The sequence below is a fragment of the Theropithecus gelada genome, chromosome 12 (genome assembly GCF_003255815.1).
Source record: "Theropithecus gelada isolate Dixy chromosome 12, Tgel_1.0, whole genome shotgun sequence".
Lineage (NCBI taxonomy): Eukaryota > Metazoa > Chordata > Mammalia > Primates > Cercopithecidae > Theropithecus > Theropithecus gelada.
Genome location: NC_037680.1, coordinates 50,941,075 through 50,965,912, shown reverse-complemented (window position 1 = coordinate 50,965,912; position 24,838 = coordinate 50,941,075). Strand labels below are relative to the sequence as shown.

The 24,838-nt window shown below is 41.9% G+C and overlaps 1 protein-coding gene across 3 annotated transcripts in view; it reads left to right on the top strand.

Moving 5' to 3' along the window:
* The window catches only part of WIPF1 (WAS/WASL interacting protein family member 1), a 118,936-nt gene that overhangs the window by 72,607 nt on the left and 21,491 nt on the right, over positions 1–24,838 (top strand). For all 3 annotated transcript variants that reach the window (XM_025404739.1, XM_025404740.1, XM_025404738.1), the window contains exons 2-3: positions 19,591–19,679; positions 23,818–23,947. In XM_025404739.1, the coding sequence (XP_025260524.1) occupies positions 19,629–19,679; positions 23,818–23,947 (181 nt within the window). In that variant the 5' untranslated portion in view covers positions 19,591–19,628. The remainder of the gene's footprint in view (positions 1–19,590; positions 19,680–23,817; positions 23,948–24,838) is intronic.

The following is a 24,838-nucleotide window of genomic DNA, read 5'->3' as shown; positions in this document are numbered from 1 at the left end:
ACCCAGCTTCAAGAATGGCTATTTCCTGATCAATTTTGTTTCATTTGTACCCCTACCCACTTTCCCTCCTTTTCCACATTACTTTGGAAACAAACCCAGGCATCATGTTTCATCCACAAATATGTCAGTATATATCTCTAAAAATTAGGGATTCTTTCTTTGTAAAATACAACATAACCGAAGTAACATTGTCACACCTAACAATTATCAATATGTTAATATCATTAAATATCTGAACAATATCCAAATTTCCAATTGCCTTTTTTTTTTTAGTTTTTTTTTTTTGACTTAGGATCCAAGAGTAACATCTACACGTTGCTTTTTTCTTTTTTTTTCTTTTTTTTTTTTTTTTTGAGAGTCTTTGCTGTGTCACCCAGGCTGGAATGCAGTGGTGTAATCTCGGCTCATTGCAACTTCCGCCTCCCGGGTTCAAGCGATTCTCTTGCCTTAGCCTCCTGAGTAGCTGGGATTACAGGTGCACGCCACCACGCCCAGCTAACTTTTGTATTTTTAATAGAGACAGGGTTTTACCATGTTGGTCAGGTTGGTCTCGAACTCCTGTCATCGTGATCCGTCTGCCTCAGTCTCCCAAAGTGCTGGGATTACAGGTGCGAGCCCCCACGCCGGCCCACACGTTGCTTTTAATTGCTGTACCTCTCAAGTCTCAGGCTCCCCTCGCTCTTACTGCATTGGCTTCATGCTCAGTCTCCACATCTATGATGTGGGTATAATACTGCCATTCCAGCCCCACACCTCTAATGTGGATAAAATACTACCAATTCAGCCCCACATGCCATAGAATAAGTCTCACTGCATCTCCTTGGTTCAAGAGTAGTCACATGGGCATCTCTGAACCAGTCACTGCAGCCAGGGAACCCCAAGGCTCTAATTAGCCAGGGCTGGTCACTTTCCATTCCTGGAGTCAGAGTAGAGTTACTCCAGATCTGGATCATAATCCCAAAAGACACAGTCTAGAACACTATAATCCTGAATGTTGAAATTCCCAAAGATGAAAATTCCTAAAGTATAAATCTCTAAAGTCTAAAATCCCTAACATCTAAAATCCCCAAAATCACAGTCACGGAATAGCTGCATCATGTTAGGCCAGCTCTTTGGACTATCTCCGTGCAATTGCCCGTAATCTATCCCCATAATACCCTTTTCATATGTCGAATTTTCTTTTTAGTTCTTTTTCTTATTTTAGTTTTTTTTCCACTATTTTAAATTTTCAGCATGATTTTTTATGTATTTCATCTTTTCATCATTTCCAATACTGGACATACACATTGTGTAGAGACTTTTGGAAAATTCTGATTCATTAAATGCATTTTTTGCAAACTTAACTCCATAAAAATGCATCAGCACAGCATTGACTTTGTGTGTAAGCCTTGCACATATACATAAAAATGTTGAAACATCCTCAATAAATGAAGAGATGGCCTTTTATACAAATCTGAGTTTATGAAAGAAAATTTCTTGAGATAACAGCTCTTTGGGCAACTGCCTATATGGTAACTGCATGTCACAGTTTTTGATCTCATCAAAAGATTATTTGTTACAGTATTTCAGATGACCAAATTTATAAAGCTGAGCACACACAATACCAACTGTAGTGATATGCATTTATACACTTCCCTTCTTGCCCTATTTCTTTGTGAATACAGATGTCTACTTATAACTTCTATACCTGTGCTGCTGTTGTTAGAGTACCTGAGTGTTTATGCTTGCAAAAATATATGTGTTATTATTGTCTATTTTATTGTGTAAAATGGCCTATGAAGTGTTGTCATGTTTTTATATGTTTCTTAAATAAATTCTCCTTTAAAAATGTAAATAAATGTCTTTCAAAGAATTCTCTATTATTTCTTCCAGAATTATATTTTCAGGATTTTGATATTTTGGGATTTCAATATTCAGGATTCTGGTGTTTGGAATTGTGTCTCTCAGGATTATGACTGAGTCCCTCCCCACTCTTATCTAATGTTAGCATGCCGTAGAGAATTTGGGTTTTCCAACCCACAAGTCTCCAAATTATTTGACTGTCACCCATCTTGGTTGCAGATCACAGCCAAAAAAAGGCCTCTCTTAACAAAGCTGTATTTTTTCCCTCTGTGCCTCTAGTCAGTTTTCAGCCTACATTTATCTCTCTCCTGTGGATCTTAGTAAAGGACACAAGAAACAGCCAACACACTGCACCATTCTGAATGTTTTTCTAGTGAACCCTTTAATGGTGTACCATGAGTAGGCCCCTGTCTTAGACCGAGGAGTCAATAGGTGGCAGCATAACTAGCTATTTTGTTGTCAGTTAACAAGGACTGCCAACTTTCCAGTCCAGGCCAGCCTGTGCTAGCCTTCCCCAACCTTCAATCAGCCAGTTGCACATTTTAGGCTTAGTCACATTCAACACTCACTTCTAGTACCAATTCCTATATAACTTAAGAGTCTTTGTATTGCTAATAGTAGAAAACGTGACCATACCAGCTTAAATAAAACAGAGAATTTATTTGCTAACATAAATTAAAGGTCTAGAAAAAGGCCATCTTCAGTTATAGATAGATTCAGGGCTCAACCAACAACACCAGCACTTGGTTTTTCTCCGTCTTCCAATTCCCATTTTGTTGGTCTTGGTTTTAGACCCCATGTGGTCAAAGGATGAGTGCAACAGGCCTATTCCCTACATCCTCACAGATCTGGTTCCAGCCTCATCCCTCAGGGATAGAGCTCGCCTCAGGCTACAAGTTTCCTTGATTCTGATGATCACAAGCCATCACCAGAAGTCTCTAGGGCCAAATGAATGCAAGGCTCTGATGAGCCAGTCTTGAATCACATGCTTTTCCTCTGTCTGGAGTGGGAGTGAATGCCTGTGGATGCACATGTTTTGAGAGTGAGCGGGGGATGATTCTCCACACAAACAAATGGACATGATTATAAGTAGGGGGAATGGTTGCTGAGCTGCCGAAACACAACGGAATACACTGCAGACTTTTCCCCAAGTAAAATTATGTCAATTTATATTAACAGGGCACAGAATACTAAAAGGTTTGTTTTTAATTTCTCTATGTTTCTGAGATGATTTTTAAATGATCAACCCTCTGCGTAGCTATACTGATAATTATATGGTGGAGAGGATTATTCCTTTGTTTCTGCTCTTTTAAATCAAATAATTCCCATATTTTAACATTTCGAAAATAGATTCTTACAGCTAATGCATATCTTTAATCTGGTAGTGTTTCTTTTTCACCCTAAAAATCTATTAAGGTGTCATTCTGCAGTCTAAGAAGGAATAATGTAAGTTTTAGAACTGAGGAATGCAATATTATAAAACAGCTTTCCACTACTGGGGCAAATGCTGCACCATAACAGGTAGTCATGGAAACGCAACTTGAAAAACCAGAATTGTTAAAAACTTATGTTGTCATATTTTACACATGCCACTGTTGCACTGATTCAGTCCATGATTGGGGGCCACCACAGGAGAGTTGTTGGCTGTGATTCTTCAGCACTTTTTCCACCCTGGCGAGACCTACATTATTGTTTTATAATCTTCTGCCTGCTCTTGACTTTTTATTTCTATAGATTAATATGGAGGATTCTTTATGTGATTGGTCTGCAAGCCTATTGGTTATTGTTTTACTCTGTCATTAAGCTCGGACTGATGTATATTAAATGAGAAAGAGATATACATTTAGAATTCTCTTTAAGTCCAGAATTGTGATTGTCCTTATTCATCCAGGCTTTCAATCTACTTATCTCAGGCCTTTGGTTATAGTATAACAACCTCTCCCATCCACATCACAGACTTTCTTTCCACTCTCTTCCTTCTGCCTCTTCTTATACTTACAGAAAGGAGGTAGGTGGTATCACCTGAACCTGAAATGAGGCTGAAGACATTAATGGCACTGGACAGTGGAGTGGAGCCCAGGCTTTGGCCACTGCTCTGCTGCTGCTAGCTGTGTGACATGGGCAGGATGCCTAACTTCTCTGTAACCCTGTTTCTTCCTCTGTAAGTGGTGATGTAGACTTTAATCTCTACAAGTCTCCTGCAGCCTTAAAGTTCTTTTCTTTTTAAAGAATGTGACTGCTGGAAAAGCTGACACTGATCTGAGAACTCCACTTCACTGAGGAAGACCAGACAGCACTGTTACATCCAGCACCTGTGGGTCATCCACTGGAGAAGTGTCTTCCAAAGCCTCTGAGGTCAGCAGTGTGGTTAGAGCTCTCCCCTATCCACCACATGATCTCTCCCCATCTCCAGCTTTTCTTGCCTTATTTCCTTTACCTTTTTATTTCCTCCCCTTCCTTTCTGATTGGTTGTTCTATTTGTTTTCAATTTTCTTAATCCATTTTTCTCTTCGCATTGCCCGATGGCATAAGCCACCTGCGCTGCATAAGACTCTGCCTGCATTGCCAAGCCCACTGATGGGCCAAGGGTTTTACCTACTGACCTTTTCTCTGGAAATCTTCCCTTTAACAGCTTCTCCCAAGAAGGCTTAAGTCTAGTCTTGGCATTCGTTTTTTACCATTTCAGGGGGAACGGTCTTAAGCTTTTAAAGGAATATTATGCTGGGCAGCGTGGTGGTTCACGCCTATAATCCCATTACTTTGGGAGGCTGAAGTGGATGGATCACTTGAGGCCAGGAGTTCGAGACCAGCCTGGCCAACGTGGCGAAACCCTGTCTCTACTAAAAATACAAAAAGATTAGCCAGATGTGGTGGTGCACGCCTGTAGTCCCAGCTAGAGAGGCCAAGACATGAGAATCACTTGAACCTGGGAGGTGAAGATTGCAATGAACCAAGGTCATGCCACTGAACTCCAGCCTAGGCAACAGAGTAAGACTCTGTCTCAAAAAAAAAAAAAAAAAGGAACATTATGCTATAGTAGAATTTGTAAGAAACATTGATTTTCTTTTTCATTCAACAAACACTTATTTTCAAACACCTACCGTGTGTGAGGTGCAGCATTAGATGCTAAAGCAACAGCAGAAACAAGATGGGACAAGGTCCCTGCTCTCATAGACAAGGTCCCTGCTCTCATAGAGCTTGGATTCTAGTAGGGAGAGACATACAAGTAAATAAACACAAATAAGACAGTGTCAAGTGGTGATGTGTGCTATGCATAAAAGAAAACGGGAGCAGAAATGGGTCATGAGGGAGAGCATTTTTGCTGACATTTGAAGAATAAAAAGGAACCAAAAGATGAGTGTACCAGGGGAGAGTACCAGGCTTGCAAGTAAAAGGCCCCAAGATGCAAATGAGCTTGGTGCATTTAAGGAACAGAAAGGTGTGGAAGGTAAATTAGCAAGGCAGAGTATTACTTGAGATGAAGGCAGAGAGTTAAGGAGGGGCCAGATCTTGTGGGTCCCTGTGGACCTAAGGGTTTGGACTTTTTAAATGAAATGAGAAGTCATTGGAGGGTTTTAAGTAGGGGAGGAACATTATCTAATTTATGTCCTATTGTGCATAGTAGACACCTGATAAATGTGTCCAAAGTTGATTGTAGGAATAGACTCAAACTACACAACTACTCCCTTGCGTGTCTTGGGAACTGCAGCCTTCTAGGTGACATACTCCCTTCTAAGTGAGCTTTTCCTAAGGCAGGGGTCCCCAACCAGTCTATGGCCCGTTAGGAACCAGGCCACACAGCAGGAAGTGAGCAGCTGGTGAGCCAGCGTTCCCTCCTGAGCTCCGCCTCCTGTCAGATTCTCAGAGGAGCAAGAACCCTAAAGTGAACTGTGCATGCGAGCTCCTTCTGAGAATCTAACGCCTGATGATCTGAGGTGGAGCAGTTTCATCCCGAAACCGTCCCCACCCCCTGCCTCCACTCCGTGGAAAAATTGTCTTCCACAAAACCGGTCCCTGGTGCCAAAAAGGTTAGGGACCACTCCCCTAAGGGATGGAAATAGCCATGAATGGTATGTGTACTGAGAGAGAGAGAGAGAGAGATAGCTAGAGAGAGAGAGAGAGTGTGTGTGTGTGTGTGTGTGTGTGTGTGTTTGGGGTGTCTTACTTAGAGAACTTCAAAATAATTCTGTAAATATGTAGAGAAATTGTCATATTGCCTGTGTTCTCTTTTTAGACCCGACTATAATTAGACTTCTTCAAAGATTCACTCAGGCGTTTACTTAATAGTTGATCAAGTTTTCTGTTTGCCTGAGGGTTTGTATCAGGGGAAATGCTGATTGCTGCAGGCCTCCACCTCTGTCCAGTCCCATGCCTGCAGGTATTTATTCGTGTGTTAAGTCACAGGTGGACACCAGGCCAGAGTTAGACAAGAGGCAGTCTCTGCCTTCAAGGGGCTCCAGGCAAAGCAGAGGACTCTCAGTCACTTATTCTTGGAGATACCACTCCAGGAACTGTGCCCACGGCCTGGCATCATGAATCTGCTCATGCAGTTAGACTCCTATCTCAGGGAATTTTGAGTTTAAAAGATCCTTAGACATCATCTATCCCAGTACTCTCCAGTAGGAGCACTTCTGGTATTTTGGGTGGGACTGTCATAAGCACCATAGGAAATTTCACATTCCAGGCCCCACCCACTGAGTGCTACAGACCCCTGCCCCCACCATTCCCACTCACTGCTCTCCACCCCCAACAGCTACCTGAGTTGAAAATTACTCATCTAGCCCAGTTCTATCACTTTACAGGTAAGGCAGTGTTAGACAACGTGTGTTCTTTTCATGCCTCTGGCCTCTGATCCCAGCAGAATCAGGACCCAACATTCAGATTTTACAGTGAAGCTAGTTTCTGAAATATGCCTCTCTTTTTAATTCTTCCACTGTTACTGTTTTTTCAGAGTTATATGCTACGTGTTGCAAATGTAAGTCTGAACCTTTAAGATGGGTTAAGAAAAAATTATGAGCATTTTCAGATCGTTCTATACATAACTGAAGGTTTCGATAAAATGATTTCTACATGTATTCCATTGCCATTCACCTCTTGAGTTCTTTAATAATGAGAAATCTGACTTTCTTCCTTCTGCCCTCTTTATCTCTATGCTTTTGTCAAGCATCTTCTAGGAGAGTTACTGTTACCCCATTAAGTGTGGGGGACAGAAACATTTTGGCATAGAAAGCTATGGATCTGCAGCTGAATTAAGCTGTATATTATTTACCCTGACTTGGGCACCAAAATCACGTTTCAAAACTCATTTGCTGCCAGGTATGGTAGCTCAAGCCTGTAATCCCAGCAATTTGGGAAGCTAAGATGGAAGGATCACTTTGAAGCTAGGAGTGTAAGACCAGGTTGGGCAACAAAGCAAGATCCCATCTCTACCAAATATAAAAATAAAATAAATTAGCCAGGTGCAGTAGCATATGCCTGTAGTGTCAACTACTCAGGAGGCTGAGGCTGGAGGATCACTTGAACCCAGGAGGGGCCACAGGGAGCTATGATTATACCACTGCACTCCAGCCTAAGTGACAGCAAGACTCTGTCTCTAAAAAAAAAAAAAAAAGAAAGAAAGAAAGAAAGAAAACAAAACCAAAAAAAGAACCTCATTTGCCTTCATACACCTGACCTGCTCTCTTCACCTGCATTTGTAACTTTCTCCCCACACACTTGAATGCCCTGTAAATGAGAGAAGCCCTTAGCCTAATTAAGAGATAAGGTAAGGTAGGTAAGAGCTTTTCTTTCTTGAGTGACTCTTTTCCCTATTACTTAATGGAATAGTCAGTATTTACAGTGATACTTTCAAATATAATTTTCCTCAAGTTCCATGAACAGTTATTTTTGTGGGAATATCTAGAATAAAGTTGGACTCTTTACGGAGTGGAGGTGCTCATCCCCTCTTGTCACTGTACCAAATAGCTGTGTATTACACCTTGTGGGGAGGAGAAACATTTAATTTTTTTAAATTTAGGTTTTTTTTCTTGCTTGCTTCTTAAGCAAAACCAATCTAGTTTCTTTTTCTGCAGCAAAGGAGGAAGGAACAAACAACAAATTAATCAGACAGGAAGCGAATAACCGCAGAAGGACGTCTGCCTCTGACTCAGTATGTCACATTTAACAAGAGGCCAGAGCTTGTCCAAAATGGCTGTCCAAAAATGACCTCACACTTGCGTTAGAAGATGATACCTTTTTCAGGGACAGTATTCTCTCTTGGCTTCTGTCCTGCTGGCCCTCTGTCTGCCTGTGTCCCTGACCATGGCTCCCTGCAGTACCCTTTAACGGTAAGAAAAATTATATTCAAACTAAGTTTATTTCCTTTATCAGCTACAGGGAAGAACTAAATGGCTTTTAATGGACCATAGTATGTCGAGATAAAGTTGTTTAATTTTTCTGTGGAACACCATGTGAGCTATTCCTGTTGCTCAGAATGCTAGTTTCACCACTATGGTAATTGTGAATGATTCATAACTTATGCTTTGAGCCAAAATGTAAGCAAGATTTTCAATAGAATTTTTCTTGACCACTGGACAAGTTTGGATCCACAGGAATTTATTTTCCCATTTAAATTGGGGACTTATGTCAGTAAATATATCCTTTTGGTATATGATACAGTTGTCCACACAACTGCCTTTGAATCTTTGGTGTGGCCAGTAACAATAAGTGCTTTAAAGTTCAAGGAGCCATTGGAAGCTTCAAACGAAAATACCATGGAACTAAGCTGTTGGCAGTTCTCTTGCTGCCGATGTGCTATTTAAGTTCAAAACTCAAACTAAACCATTTCTTAGCAGAGTCTTTTAGAATATGATTTGTCTTTTAGAATAAGTCTATTCCTGTTATAACAGTGTGTGTACAATTACTATCGCAAATCAAATTCTATAGCATTAATTATAACTTTACGTTAAATATGATTAATGTTTTGGCATAAAATATTGTGATTTTTTAAATTTCAAGCCATATACTCAGAGACTTACAGAGCAGAACTAAGGAAACTTTTTAGGTTAAAAAAACTTTTTTCTAGAATATGTAGGAAAAAACAACTTGACTTATGTTCCTTTCTCCCCGTGGAGAAATATAAAATAAAGCTTTGCAAAACTCAGAAGGCACATACAACTTTAGTCACTAAGTACAAGGTTTTTGGTTTTTTTGTTTTGTATTTTTAGTAGAGATGGGGTTTCACCATGTTGGTCAGGCTGGTCTCGAACTCCTGACCTCAAGTGATCCGCCCACCTCAGCCTCCCAAAGTGATGGGATTACAAGCATACAAGTTCTTTTAAATAATTTAATGGCATACCTAGTATATGTAGTAGAGAATGGAGAGGTGGTAAATGAAAAGGCTCCTGAAAGATTCTTACTAAGCAAACTAAGACAACTTGGTAGAGAGAAAGTTGAAAGACTGGGGAAAGAATAGGACAGGATAGTGAGAGAGGAAGATGAGAAACTGGGGAAAGGTTTTGAGGTTGATCTGTGTAGAAATCATACTCTTACAATTCACTTGGACTACAGTGCTATGTGTTAACTTTATCAAGCTTTGTTGCTTCTGAACTGGAATATCATCGTGTCAAAACTCTTCCTTTTATAGGTCTAAGGTCGTTAAATGACTTACCTAAAAGTCATTTTTCACGATGTCAGGTTTTCTATTGCTCTTTGAAAAGTTTATTCATGGGCTATTTGCTCATAGCGCTTCAACTACTCTAATATCTAACCTTTTAAGGGTTACACATACTCTGGGTGGACTGAAATATTCAGAGAACTCCCTGTGGTGAAAATTAGTTCCTGGGGTCAAGCAGCAACTTCAGATCTGATCAGATTCTAAATCTGGCCTGCAGGCTGGAAGTTCCCCAACCTACCTAAAATGTAAGATGAAGTGATACCGAATTCCTGGACCCTTTAAGTTTTATGACCTTTTGAAGCCTTCTTAACATTTTATGAACACACATCATTTACTTTGGAAGTTTCTGGCTATTTAAATTGTGATACATTTCTGCTTTAAGGTTTGACTCATTTTGTTCAAATTGTTAAACATGTGCTTGTTGTTGAAAAAAGCATTTCTCCTGGACTGCCATAAATACCTCTGTCTGTCCTGAAAATTAAAACTGTAAAAAAATACTAGAATAAGGAATGCCTTAATCAGTATGCTTTTCTGAGAAATTTGAAATGCACTTTATACACATCTTCCTTCACCATTCACTTGTAATACAGAAGTTTGCATGGGTGTACACACGTAGGCTGATTTAAATCAGCTCACGGTTTCTCTTTCTCGTGGTTAAATAGGGGGAAAGACTGTAATATTTACTGACCACTTGTTCTGTGTTTGGTTCTTCACCTTTGCTTATTTTGTTTTTTGAAAATGGCTAATACTTATTAAGCACTCCCTCATTTAACTCTTGAATAACCCTATTAAGTAAGTGCTATTATTTTGAAAACCGGACTTAGATAAGCTAAGTAATTTATCCAAGGCCACCTAACAACTAAATGTGGAGGAAGTTATCTGAATTGTAAGAGCTTTTTTTCGCAAGTGCAGCTTGGAAGCAACATTATAAATAATTGTATGATTTTTCTTTTCTGTTTTTTTTTTTTTTTTTTTTTTTTTTGAGACAGGGTTTTGCTCTGTCATCCACACTGGAGTGCAATGGCATGATCAGAGCTCACTGCACCCTCAAACTCCTGGACTCAAGCAGTCCTCCCACCTCAGCCTCCCAAGTAGCTGGAACTAAGATGTGTACCACCATGCCCAGTTAATTTTAGATTTTTTTTTTTTTGTAGAGATGAGGGTCCCACTATGTTTGCCCAGGGTGGTCTCAAACTCTTAGGCTCAAGCGATCTTCCTACCCTGGCCTCCCAAAGTGCTGGGATTCTAGGCATTAGCTACAACACCCAGCCAGTATGATTTCTTGAGGTGCTTTTCCGGCCTTGGGAATCTGAGAGTACAAATGTTTTGCTTTAAATGTCACAGCAACAGTAAATATCTTTGAAACTAATAATCTCAAGTAAGATATTTTCCTTTCTAAGTCTTTTCACTTCTTCAGAGGTAAACTTGGTGACACTTCTGCTTGTATCATAAAGCTGTACTATGATAAAATGAATACACTATATCAAGTGTGCTAACATATATGCCATGTGTATATGTGTGTGAGAGAGAAAGAGAAACAGTGGCACATCTTAATCCTCTGGTAGAACTAAATGTGGTAATAGCAATTTAGGAAGACTTTAGCTTGGAGATTTGAACCCCTTAAAGAGATGGGAAGTATGGGAGAAAACCTGCTACTCTTTAATTATATGGATAAAGTAAAAAAAGTTTCCTTTCCCTTTCCTTCAGTTAAATAATGACAGGTAGGCAGGTCATTCAGCTCACCTTCATTTTCTCACTATTAAAAGGGTCTTGGATGTCTATGAATTTGTATTAATTTTAAAATTAAATGTGCATAATAGTGGATTAAAAAATAATTTTATTTCATAGAAACCTTTATTTCCCTAGCAGTACTCTTGCAGTAAAAATTGTGTCCAAGCTCCTAGCCAGTCTTAATGACGTTAGAGATGCTTCAAAATGTCTTCTTTGAAAAGCACCTTTCCTACTCCCTGCCAAAATAAATCACCTCCTTATCTAAAATAACTATAAAAGAAACATTTCTAGGTTCAGCAGAGACTTAAACTGACATTTACCATTAAGAAGACAACCTAATCAGACGTCGCTGAAGTAAATTGTTTTCAATGATGATTGAGAAAAGAGCAGTACATTCTGAGAAATGAGGGATTCTGTATATGGCAAGCGTGTGCTCTACATTCAGTGCAAATGGAGACTAACAATGCATAAGAACCAACTGGGTGAGGCTGCTGATTTGCTAATCAAGCTGTTTTCCTCTTCTCTGCCTTTTGCTTCCTCTGAAGTCCAGCTGCCTTTTCTGTTTCCGCTCTTGTATCCATGGCCTCATTGCTCTGAGCGAGGCCCTTCAGCTTGGAGAGAGGAAGAGTAGCAATAATAGAAACGAACCTTTCTGCAAAGGTATTGAAAGTTTCTAAAATGGCCAGACCACATGGTGGGGGGAAGGGACGGTAGAGCTGTTGCACAGTGACTCGCGACATAAAATAGAAACTCCAGGCAACTGCAGCTGTGAAAAGATTGTGTTAAAGAAACAGGATGACTGTGGTTTACTGTGAACATCAATTTTCCTGTTGAGCATTTTTTACAGGAAGTTGAAGAACAAAGCCAAATTCATCTTAATTAGTTCTAATGGTTTTCAGATCTTAAATACATCCAGCTAAGTTTGCATCATGGAGGAGTCTCTAAAGAATAGAATCAAGAATAGTTGAGTAGGAATCCCAAAACGACATGCTTTTTAAAATTCACCATCTTAGCAGCAATTTGAGTTTGCTCGATGATTTTATTTTTGCAGGGTGACTTGGAGTGGATTCACTGTCTTTGTAATGAATGCCCTTGCAGTTATTTTTTATGGTTGTAATAACTCAATATGAATTTAAAAACCTTTTCTCAGGAAAACACTTTTGCATTACATGTATTATCAATTTTGTTCTGTTAATATTTTTTGGTCAAACAATTGTGTGTATATGTATATGTGTGACACAGAGAGAGAAAGGGAAGGGGAGAGAGAGCTGTACATGTACTTATAAGCTGGAAGGACATGTATCAAAATAACAAAGAGTTACCTCTGGTTATGACCCCCAACCCTTTTTCACCTTAAAATTAATTATTATTCAGTGCTTCCTTTAGTGGTTAAATACAACTTCAGTACTTTTTTTTCATCTTTGTATATTTTTGTATTCTCTACAATACAAAAGGAGAAAAAGAAATCTTGAAGAAAACAACAACAAACAAAAAACTAACCTGAAGAAGCCAAAAGCACTCAAGAAATACATAGATGAAAATGAGTTAAGAGCATTATATGTAAAGTAAAATATAAATGAATCCAGGCATGGTGGCTCATGCCTGTTATCATAACACTTTGGGAGGCTGATGTGGGTGGATCACTTGAGGCCAGGAGTTCCAGACCAGCCTGGCCAACATGATGAAACCCCATCTCTACCAAAAATTAGCCAAGTGTGGTGGCACGAGCCTGTAGTCCCAGCTACTTGGGAGGCTGAGGCAGGAGAATTGTTGGAACCCAGGAGGTGGAGGTTGCAGTGAGCCAAGACCGCACCACTGCACTCCAGCCTGGGCAACAGAGCCAGACTCTGTCTCAAAAAATAAATAAATAAATAAATAAATAAATGTAAATAAAAATAGAAAATAATGAGGGCAAGAGAGCAGTTGGATTTTTTAATCTGTCCAGTTATATTATTTCTGATACTCTCCCCCACCCCCAGCAAATAAAATATTCCTCTATCGATTCAATCTTTTGGGGGAAAAAAGCTTAATTTTCCACCATTCATTTTAGGTATGATAGTATTTAAGGGTTACTTTTAGCAACATTTATAGAGCAAAATGCTTTATATTTTTGAATAGTCCAAATTAATGATAAACGTAATTGGATAAAGCTGCTTCTCATCTTCTCTAATGGAACCCCTGCCCACGTGGGATTAGAGACCAGCCTTTGGAGGACTGTCAACTGTGTTCACTGGGGGACTATTAGGAATCACTCCCCACCTCATGTCATTCTGTAGTGTAGGCCCTAGGCAGTGCAATCTAGAATGAATTTTAAGTTGGCTATGAAACTAAGAAACAGTTTATTTAAATAACTACCCCATTTTCTTGATCCCAAGGAAGGCAATCATTTTACATTCAGGGATGATTCTGCTTTCCTAGATGAGCACATTGAAGAAGAAACCATGAGTTTCCTGGGGCACGTCTGGACTGAACTGTGAGCTGTGGTTGACCTCTAGTTGGCCATGCCATTGGGGAGAATGTGTCCCCTGTACTGGTGGGGAGTGGGCCAAGCAGTTCTCTTTCTCTCACAGTGCTCCTTGCATGTGTAACAAGTGGGTCCAGGCTGCAAGATGCCCTGGCTGATCTGGGATCAGTGAATGTTGTCTAAATGTGAGTGTTAAATATTAATTTGCTAGGACTGCCATAATAAAATACCACAGCTTCAGTAGATCAAATAACAGAAATTTGTTTTCTCCCAGCTCTGGAAGCTGGAAGTCCAAGATCAAGATGTAGGCAGGTATGGTGTCTTCTGAAGCCTCTCTCCTTGGTTTGCAGATGGCCACCTTCTCACTGCGTCTTTACTTGAAGACTTTCCTCTGTGTGAGCACATGCCTGATGTCTTTTCCTCTTTGTATGAGGACACCAGTCAAACTGGATTAAGATCTCACCCGTTTTAGCCTAATCACCTCTTTAAAGACCCTATCTCCAAATACAGTTGCCTTCTGAGGTCCTGAGGGTTGGAAATTCAGCATATCAGTTTGCAGGGGACATAGTTCAGACCATAATACTGTATGTGAAAACAAAAGCCTTTTCTATCCTTTGGGTTTTCTTTGTGTACGTAGGAGTCAACACACCAAGTAAAGATTTTAGAAAGTCTGGCTTTTCTCTCTATCATGAAAGTTACTTAAACATTGAAATTATTCTTAAAAAGAAATTAATTGTGAAAAGTGTGTCTTCTTTAAAGTTCATTGCCTGGGTTGGGTTGGGAGGGCAAGGCCCAGCAAGTGGGGAGGCATGTGATCCGACACTGCCAAGACTCCAACTAGTTTGGGAAGCCGGACACGGGCACAGCAGATTCTGACACAGGAGATGACTGACCACACTGGGGAAACTGCTGCTGAGTCCTTTCCCTTCTTCTCAGGCCTCTCCTGCACCCGAGTCAGCTGCCTTTCCTGCCATGCTCCCATCTCCAAGGGAAGAACCAAATGCTGGGAAGCCCAGTCATCAGTCGGCCTCATTCCCACCCAGGCAGATCCACCCACAGCCACTGAGCAAAGCTGCAGCCCCTCAGACTAGCCTCCAGGTCTATCCCTCCTCTGCCAGGCACTCAGCAGCTTGTACCAGCAGGACCCATCCTCACCCTCCAAAGGACAGATCTCAGCCCTGTCCACTGACGGCTTTGCTCCCCCAGGCCACGCTGAAAGCCTTGCACACACCATTTCATTTAATCTGCTCAGCGACTTCCCATTTAACAGATGGGAAAAACAGATTCCCATCTGAATCTGCCAGGTGGCAGAGCAAGGATTCAGAACCAAATTTCCCTGACCAAGGTCTCATGTTCTCCCTTTTTCATTCTATAAACCCACTGGTGAAGCCCAAAAGACTCCTTTTTTTAATTTAATTTAATTTATTTAATTTAATTTAATTTTAGAGATAAAGGGCTCATTTTGTAGCCCAAGCTGGTCTTAAACTCCTGGGCTGAAGCAGTCCTTCCACCTTGACCTCCCAAAGTGTTGGGATTACAGGTATAAGTCACCACTCACAGTCCCAAAGGGCCCCTTTTGTGTCTGTGTTTAAATGCATAAAATAAAATACAGAGAATTACAAAGGAAACTACTTTATTAAAATATGTACTTCTTTATTAATGGTTTAAACAACAAGATTTAGCAACAGATTTAAATGTTGCCAGAATGTTGAAAATTGTTGCTGTGTAGTTGTAATATGATGTGAAAATATCATGTGAAAACTATTGGTGAAAGAATATCAGATACTGTGGTTTGTGGCCTACATTCATAATCAAAGGAAATGCTACATTTCAGTTAGTGCTTAGTAGAAATAATATGTACTTTTTTTCATCCAAGTTTATGAACCCTTGAATTCTATCTACAGACTCTGGGTGTGAGGATCCAGGCAGGAATGCCTGGTCTGTTAAGATCCATGCTCTAGGGCTAAGGCCTTCAGTAAGATCTGGCTCTGGCTCTGATGTGGGCTGTCAAGTCCATGAGAGGAGGGAAGCCCTCCTATCCCAAGGCCTTGGGGTTCTACTTCTCTGGGGAAGTTGGAGGCTGCCAGGAAAGAAAGTCCCAGTATGTAACACCAGCAAGCCCCTCTGAAATAGGGCTGACTCTTTTACCTGGATCTCACAGTGCACTGGGGTGATGCTGGGAGCCCTTCCAGTGGCAAGCACTCAGCTTGTGTGATACACAGTTCTTTCACTGCATATATATTTAGTAAGAACCTTACTTTGTGCCAGGTATTGGCAAGACCCCGTGAAGTCCATAGGCTGGTGGAAAGACAGCCAAGAAGTGGGCCTGGCATGGCCGGTGGGCCCAGTGTTGGGGCGCATGAGCTTAGTCTTCTTTGTTCCAGGGGCTGAGTGAGGTGGCAGTACTGGAGTCGGGTTTCTCACACACTTCCCTTGAGGCCCCAGCCTGGAGAAGTCCAGACCATGCCCAGCAGATGTTCAGCTAAAAAGGAGGAGAGAGGACATGGCAGCCTCCCTCTTCTGTGTTACCACTGAGATTGGAAAGGGACAGTTAATCTGGAGGGGACTGAGAGATGGGGCCAGGGAAAGCAAGCCGTGCAAACAGAAGTCTACAGAGGAGAAGAAAGAGCACTTAGTTCTGCACCACCCTCTAAAAAGTGAGAGCGCTCACTCATAGACCCTCTCCCCACTGTCCGTCTGAAGTGGCCAGGAAGGAAAGACTGCAATACCCCAGACCCTTTAATAGCATCTTGCTCCCTGAACCTTGGTTTTGCCGCTAATTTCTGCAATCTGGCCTTGGCCCTGGCCCCAGCCATGACTGTTGCTGTTTCTCCCACACCAGCCCTCTGGACCATGAAGTTAGCACAGCCCTCCCTGAAGTTGTCATCCAGAAGTTAATATACAAGTCAGTTAGTGCACAGACATTACTAAAACAGCAGCAACAGATAATTGAAAAATAATTAAGGAGGTCTTTCAGGGTGGCAGCCCCTGAAAGGGTCCCCCATTCCACAGTCTGGCCCCTAAGCTGTGCAGGACAGAAGTTCAATTTGATCTCTGCTATGAGAGCCGAACTCATGACAACCACACCCCTAAGAGGTTCCTGTTAGTTGACCAGAATATCCACTCCTTCCTAGATAGTAGGATCACAGGATGACGGAAAATTAGTTAGTGAACATGGAATCAGACAAAATAGGCTTGAGGGATTTTTCATCGACCAAGCCCATGGATGCACTGTTCCCAGAGCCCATCTCTTGGGCCCACCAGGCAGACCAGGCTATTCCCCTTCCTTGGTAAGCCTTTCCCAGCTCTGGTCATACCACTGATTTGGCTCCAGCTTTTTTTGCAGTAGTCAGGCCTAAATTCAGTTTCAGATCCCCGTCATTCCTCCTGGAGGAGACGTCTGACTCCAAGGCCTCTGAATGTGCCACTGGAGATGCCCCTTGACAGAGGACGCCCTAACACAGGCACCCAGTCCTGCTCACAGTGCCCACGTGGCCCTATGGGTGACTAATTGGTGTCATGCCAGAAAGAGCAATTTAAGAAACATACTTTAAAAGAATCCTTGCCTGAGACAGTCTCTTACTGAAAACAGATTCCAGCCTAGTTAACAGGTGAGCTGTGGCACTAATTTGCCTGCCTGAAAGTGCTTATTAGATCATTAAAACGGCAGTGAGTGAGGCAGTGTTATCCAGCAGAAGAGCAGGAACCAAAAGGACATGACTGAATGAATTGCTTCAGGGTATTTTAGGGAGTGACTTAATTTATCTGAGTCTATCAAATGAGCACAGCTATGCTGGCTTCTGGTGTCTTAGGAGTCAGAGACCATGCAAGGATAGAGCCCTGGATCCAGCGGATTCTCCATACATGAGAGCTGCTGTTGCTGCTGTGGAATTTAAAATGTTCATTTTCTAGACAGCCCACTTTGAATGGGACTTTTGCGAACTGTCTTAATTCTTGTTTCCCGGCGGCTGTGACAAGTCCAGCAGTGTCTGTTTTAGCTTCTCCAGTCCATTTCTGTTCACAGAAAGCAAGCCATCTAGCATTATCTTAATAGAAAGTATTTGTTTAAGTTTCAGTTTTCCACATTAACTTGTAGTGGTGGAACTAAATGAATATTTTAAATTCTAAGAAATTGTTTTCTGCAATTAAGAGACTATTAAGAGTTTAAAAAGCCTGGCACAGTGGCTCACACCTGTAATCCCAGCACTATGGGAAGCTAAGGCAAGAGGATCGCATGAGGCCAGGAGTTCAAGACTAGCCTGAGCAACATAGCAAGACCCCATCACAACAGAAATAAAAGATAAAATTAAATACTGGGCACGGTGGCATATGCCTGCAGCCCTAGCTAAGCTACTCAGGAGGTTGAGGCAGGAGGATTGCTTAGGCCCATCAGTTTGAGGCATAGTAAGCTATGATTTTGCCACTGCACTCCAGCCTGGGTGACAGAGCAAGACCTCATCTCAAAAAAATAAGTAAATAAAATTTAAAAATTTTTAAAAAGAAACATAATTCTGCAGTTTAAAATTTGGGACACATGTCCTGTGGAAATAATGTTATTCAGGTGGCTGGTGTCCCAGACTGCGCACTGGTTTCAGGCTCGAACTCTACGGTTGGGCTTTAGTGCATATGAATCACCCAGGGATCTTGTTAAAATGCTGAAACGAATTCAGTTGGGGGCAAAAGGGACTGGGAGTTGACATTTCTAACAGCTCCTGGGTGATGCCCACGCTGCCCATCCAGGACCAGTTTGTGTAGCAAGGATGGAGCGGGAGAAGCTGGCATTACTTAGGGATGAGAACAGTGGGTGAGGCGTTGTCCTAGACAGGGCAGAGGGAGCAGGGGTTCTAGTGAGGCGAAGGAACAGGACTGGAAGGATTGGAGGAAATGGGGAGAGGGCTCCTGACTGGTGTAACTCCCCAGGCACTTCCTGGGCACTTCCTGGCCATCGTCTCTCCTGGCCCTGGTGTTTGCCAGGCTGCCCTCTCCGCCCTGCCCCCTAACCCACCTGGGGTCCCTAAACTCTCCTACCCAGCTACGGAATCTGGCCTCCCTTTGTTCTCAGAGCAAGCACACTCTGCAGAAAGGCTCTTCTTTCTTATTTTCTTTGTATATAATTTTTTTACCCAAACAAAGGTAAGACAGTCTCTTGTAAATGAAGTGCATTTCTAGTAAACAGCCTGGGAGTCCTAGGTCTGACTTCTCGTTCCCCCTCTGTTTGTGCTTAGATCCTCTGAGGAAATGCTAAGGAGCACAGAGATAGGGATGGCTGGTCTTTGAGTGCTCCAAACATAAGGTTGACCCCCACACGTCCACCCCGGTTTACCTGCTGCTCCCCGCTTTCCACCTTACATTCTCCGTGTCCTCTCCCTGGAGGACTAGGAACTTTGAGGGCAGGACTAGAAGTAGATTCATCTTCATATTCCTGCAGTACACACACAGACTTGGGCGAATGTCAGGAAGAATGGGAGGAGAAAGCCAGAGGGGTGGGAGAGCAAGAAAGGATTGTCATGGAAATTAGTGAGCAGGAGAAGCCACTTGAAGTGAATTTGTTTTCAGTCAAACTTGGCCAGGATATATCCACATCCGAGCAGTTGTGTGAGACTTTCCTGCTTAACCAGGCCCACCTGGGTGGGTCATGGCCTGCTGTGGTGGGTGGGGGAATGGAGCCAAGTAAGGCACTGGATGTGGCCTCCATTCTCTCCGAGCACCTCGGCTCGGAAGCCTCTCTGCCGGGATCCTTCCAGAACAGTAACGTTTTAGCAGTGAGGTGTAAAGGTAAGCCCATCTCTTTTAAGAGTTGAGCTAGGTGGAGCTGTCACTTTGGTGGGAAAGTGAAGGCAGATTAGGACAGTATTACTAAGATTACATCTAATACATGATCGCATTCTTGTTTTTCCAGATTTATCAGCAAGACTGTTGAACGCGTAACTGCCCAAGATGCCCGTCCCTCCCCCTCCAGCACCCCCGCCGCCCCCGACGTTTGCACTGGTGAGTGTCTCCTCGCTTTCTATGCAATCACTTTCTATGCATAAAGCAAGCCAAATGAAGCCAAAACCTGGCACGCATGTGTTTGTATTAAATGTGTTTGCATTCTGGCTTACATGTGATACAACAGGCTTTCCTTGTGCCCAGAGTAAGCCAAACCCTGAAACCCAGCAAATACAAACAACACGAAGGGTTTTATTTGTTTAAGGTCTCATGTGATGGATAGTACAAGGGTGGAATGTGGCTGATTAGGTGTTTTCTGCCGCATCTGTGCAGGGAAATGTGCTGGCCTGAGATAGGGTTTGCAGGAGCAATTCTGAGTGTGCACTGTTCTCATTCAGATGAACTCAATGTCTGGCCTTTAACTTCTGGGCTGGACAGTCTAGAAACCCAGGTCTCTGCCTGCGGTGCATTCCATTAAAGTGTCTTCCAGTCTCACTCCTTTCTTTTTTTCTGCCTTTTCCCCTCTTTTTCCCAATCTGTTTTTGACAAATATCTCACCCCACCACCTCTCCCACACACATTCACATCCTCCTTTAAATCTATACTTGCATTTAGGCATTTAGATGTTTATTTCCCGAAAGAATTTCTTCACTGGATTAATCCTGGTCTTTTTTTTTTTTTTTTTTTTTTGAGTCTCGCTCTTTCGCCCAGGCTGGAGTGCAGTGGCATGATCTCGGCTCACCGCAACCTCCGCCTCCCATTCAAGTGATTCTCCTGCCTCAGCTTCCCAAGTAGCTGGGACTACAGGCACGCACCACCATGCCCAGCCAATTTTTGTATTTTTAGTGTAGACGGGGTTTCACCATGTTGGCCAGGCTTGTCTTGAACTCCTGACCTCAGTTGATCCACCTACCTCAGCCTCCCAAAGTGCTGGGATTACAGGTGTGAGCCACTGTGCCTGGCTCATCCTGCTCCTTTGATAGACCTCTTTGGGGAAGTTAGTGTACCCTCTTCCAGGAATTTGGCAACCCTCCACTTGGTCATATGGAAAGGCCCCAAGATAAACTCTGTTACAAAGCCCTCTCCAGCTTGTGAAGCCTTCACTGAGGAGGAGCCTCACACTGATGGTTCCTTCATTTTCACCATTTTCACATGGGGAAACTGAGGCTTGGAGAGAAAGTTTCTTGCCCCAGGTTTCCATGAGACGCATTTATATAACTCATCTGAGGATGATACCTAGTGAGAAGAACTGCCCATTAATTAGCTTATTGTTACTCAGAGTGTGGCCTTCCAACTACTTTTTAAAGAGTCCCCAAAGTGATGAGGACAAAAATTGAAAGTAAGCATTTAGAAGCATTTCTAGCAATTTGACAGTAGTTTTCTGTCTGTTTCTAAGATTGGATGTTGTGTGTCTTTTTTAAAAAACTAATTCGTTTTTCTAATAATTCATTGTTATTTTACAAAAGTGTCAGTTGCTGATGAAAATAGTTTTCAAAAGACTGGTCCTCGGCCAGGCGTGCACTGTGGAAGGATAACTTGAGCCCAGGAGTTCGAAACCAGCCTGGGCAACATGGCAAGACCCCCATATCTACAAAAAAAATTTTTTTAATTAGCCAGCCAGACATGGTGGTGCATGCTTGTAGTCCCAGCTACGCTGGAGGCAGAGATGGGAGGATTGTTTGAGCCCAGGAGGTCAAGACTGCAGTGAGCTGTCATTGCACTACTGCACTCCAGCCTGGGTGATAGAGCAAGACTATGTCTCAAAAACAAAACAAAACAAAAACAAAACGCTGGTCCTTCACATGGATAAGTTTGAGAACCTCTAATCTGGCTAACATAGCAGGATTCATTTATCCATATTTCCCCAAAAGTATGGGTTATAGTGAACTGACTTAATAAAAAATATTAAATAAATAACACAGGTGGTATGAGAAGATGACAAAAATCATGAATCTTATACCAGAATGCTTGAAGTTTGGAAAACCTTGTTTATCTTATCAACTCATTTCTATCTGTTATTACCTAATTCAAAGCAAGACTGTGGATAAATAGAATATAGAGATGAAGAAAGGGAAAAGGTGGGTTGGTGGCCATCATAGACCACTGCCTTTGTGAAACAACATAATTAAGGGCCCTGAACACGAGAGAAGTTAGCACCCAGGGAGGTCAGCTGTCAAAATAAATTTTAAGGTAGAACAGGAGGCTACTGAAGGTTGCTAACCCAAAACTGTTCAGAGATCCACTGTGACACATCACTTAACCTCTCTAGGCCTCAGAGTTTTTTCATCCTTAAAATGAAGACAGCAGGTAATGTTAAGAGCTCTTTCCAGGACATCCAAAGTATGTTAAGTTGAAAACAAACAAGTTTCAGAACAATAGAGGAGAATCCCATTAGCAAAAGCAAACTGTGTTTGCAGAGAGCATTTCTGGAAGGACAGCAGAGAAACTTTTGACAGGCTTGCTTCAGCAGTATGTTGGGGCTGATGGGGATGAGCATTTTGGAGCCCATATTTACCCTTCTGTCAGCTTGTAGGGAAGGCTCTTGACTGCCAGGGTTTGAATCCCAGCTCCTCCTCAACTAACTAGGTGACCGGGGCAAATGATTTAAACTCCCTGTACTTCAGTTTCCTTGTCTGTAAAATTGAAGTAACTCACAGGGTTGATAAGGGCTAAATGAAGTAATACACATAAGGTGCTGAAAACAGTGCCTGGCACAGAGTAAAAGCTATATATGTTAATGATTATTATCATAAGCAAGTAATACTTTATCATTTAGTTATTTCAAGATGCTTCCAACTTTACCGTATTTTACAGTAATTCTGTTTACACAGTATAATTCCAATTACACAGTAATTCTGGTTAGCCCGCTTCAGGGTTTTTCTGAGTTCTTCCTTTGCCTCTAACTCTGCTAATAAAAGGCTGAGTTAGACCAGGAGCAGTAGCACACGCCTGTAATCCCAACTACTCAGGAGGCTGAGGCAGGAGGATCACTTGAGCCCAAGAGTTTGAGGCTGTAGTGCATGATGATCACACCTGTGAATAGCCACTGCACTCCAGCCTAGGCAACATAATGAGATTCTGTTTCTAAAAAAAAAAAAATTGTTTTTTAAAGGCTGGGTAAGGTATTGAGCCATACATTTCCCCAGCTTTTCCTCCTGTGGCCCTAACTGGCAAATCTGAAATCATATCCCCATCAGAAGGGCTGGGGCCAGCCTAGAAAGGACCTGTGGGTTTGGGGCAGCCAGACTCTCCCTGGGACAGACAAGACCTAGCCAGTTTCCAAATGTGAAAGACACAGGCACACAGGCAGGTGCCTACATCTAAGTCCTTTTGCTGGACACTCCCTGAAGGAGCAAGATCCCAATTTCATAGTAGGTGGGGATCTTTCATAGGAATGCTGGAAATACAAGAAAATAATCAAACATGTTAAAGTAGCACTTGTATCCATTCTGCAATTTCCATGAGCTAAGCTTTCATCAGAATTAAACATCAGAAACACCTCATGCCAACGGGACATGAGGGAACTTTTGAAGTAATGAAAATGTTATATATCTTGATTGTGATGGTGGTTTCACAACTGTATATATTTGTCAAAACTCACAGAACTGTAACTAAAAAGGGTAATTTCACTATATGTAAATTACACCTTAATAAATCTGACTTAAAAAGAAAAAAAGCATCTTTGGCAATATACACAGTGGGAATTATTTTCTAGAATTTTAGTGGGTTTAAAAAACATACAGCTGACTCTTTTTGCTAGAGACAGTTTTTCCCTTGCACTGGGTTAGTTCTAAAAGATGGGAAAAGGAAGTTATTCTTCAGGGTACCCTCTAGTGAATGAAGCCTGGTAATGTCCTGCAGAACCCTCCCAGACTTAAACTTCTTTTCTCGTGTCTAGTCATCTCACTCTAACCTGGCCCTGTTAGTTTCAGTCAGATTGTGGTCTGAATTTTCAGAGACTTTAATCAAGGACTGACTCTTCCTCCCTTAAAAATGAACATAATTTATTGCTGCATCTGCTTCCAAATGTCTGGATCTTAAAAAGAATAATATGGGTTCTAAAACTTGTTGAGAATTTACAACCTGTCACCAAGAACCTTAATAACAAGCTTCCCGTACCCAACCTTTCCCAGCCAAGTGTTACAATACATGATTTTAACCCAAGAGATGACTACTTGTTTGTATGGCTTCCTTTCAGGCCAATACAGAGAAGCCTACCTTGAATAAGACAGAGCAGGCTGGGAGAAATGCTCTCCTTTCTGATATCAGCAAAGGGAAGAAACTAAAGAAGACAGTCACCAATGACAGAAGTGCACCAATATTGGACAGTAAGTAAAAACTATTTTCCATGAAGAGGAACAGTTTACGGCCTAATAATCAACCCTACCCTCACCCCTCAATTTTTTTTTTTTTTTCGGTTAACAACAGCTGCAAAGCTAGCAAAATAAGGGACTGTATCACTCCCTGTAGGCCGCAGCTTTGGCTTGGGTTCCCTTTTAATACTGCAAGAAGCTAGTATAATAATTCTTTGTCCAAGACATACACAGCAGCAATTCTCTGCATTATTCACAACACTTTCTGGAGATTAACCCATTGCTCCTGGCACCGCAGATGAGGAGGCAGCATAAAATATGGAAAGAGCCCTAGCCTTGGAATCAAAAGCTGTGGGTTCAAGACCTGGCACATCCATCCTGTACCATCTCCAAGCCTTGTTGTCTTCATTTTAAAGTGGAGATGATAATACATGTTCTATTGACCTCACAAGTTTGTCATGAGCTTCAAATGAGATAATGCCTGTAAAATGTTTTGTTGTCTGGAAAGTGTAATTCAAGTGTAAGATACAATTATTAGGAGCTTAGAGAGAAAGGAAATGAGGTCACAACTTCGCTTATCTACCCACCTAAGTCTGAGGTACTTTCTGGAACAAGGCTACTTATTAACATTTACAACAAGACAAAAAATAATCCATGACTAGAATTCTACTGGCAATTAATAAGTAGATCTTAAGGCTGTCTCCTCACATTTCTAGACCCTTCCTTTGCCTGCCAGATGTCCCCAAGATTCATCCTAGACTACAGATCCCATTTGGACGCAACAGGAAATAGACTGACCTTCCAAAATCACCAGATGGAGCTTTGTCAACAAGTGAATAATGAGGCAGAATATTTGCAAAGTAGAGGATTAGAAGTGCTTCAGGGAACTTCCTGGGAGAAATGCCT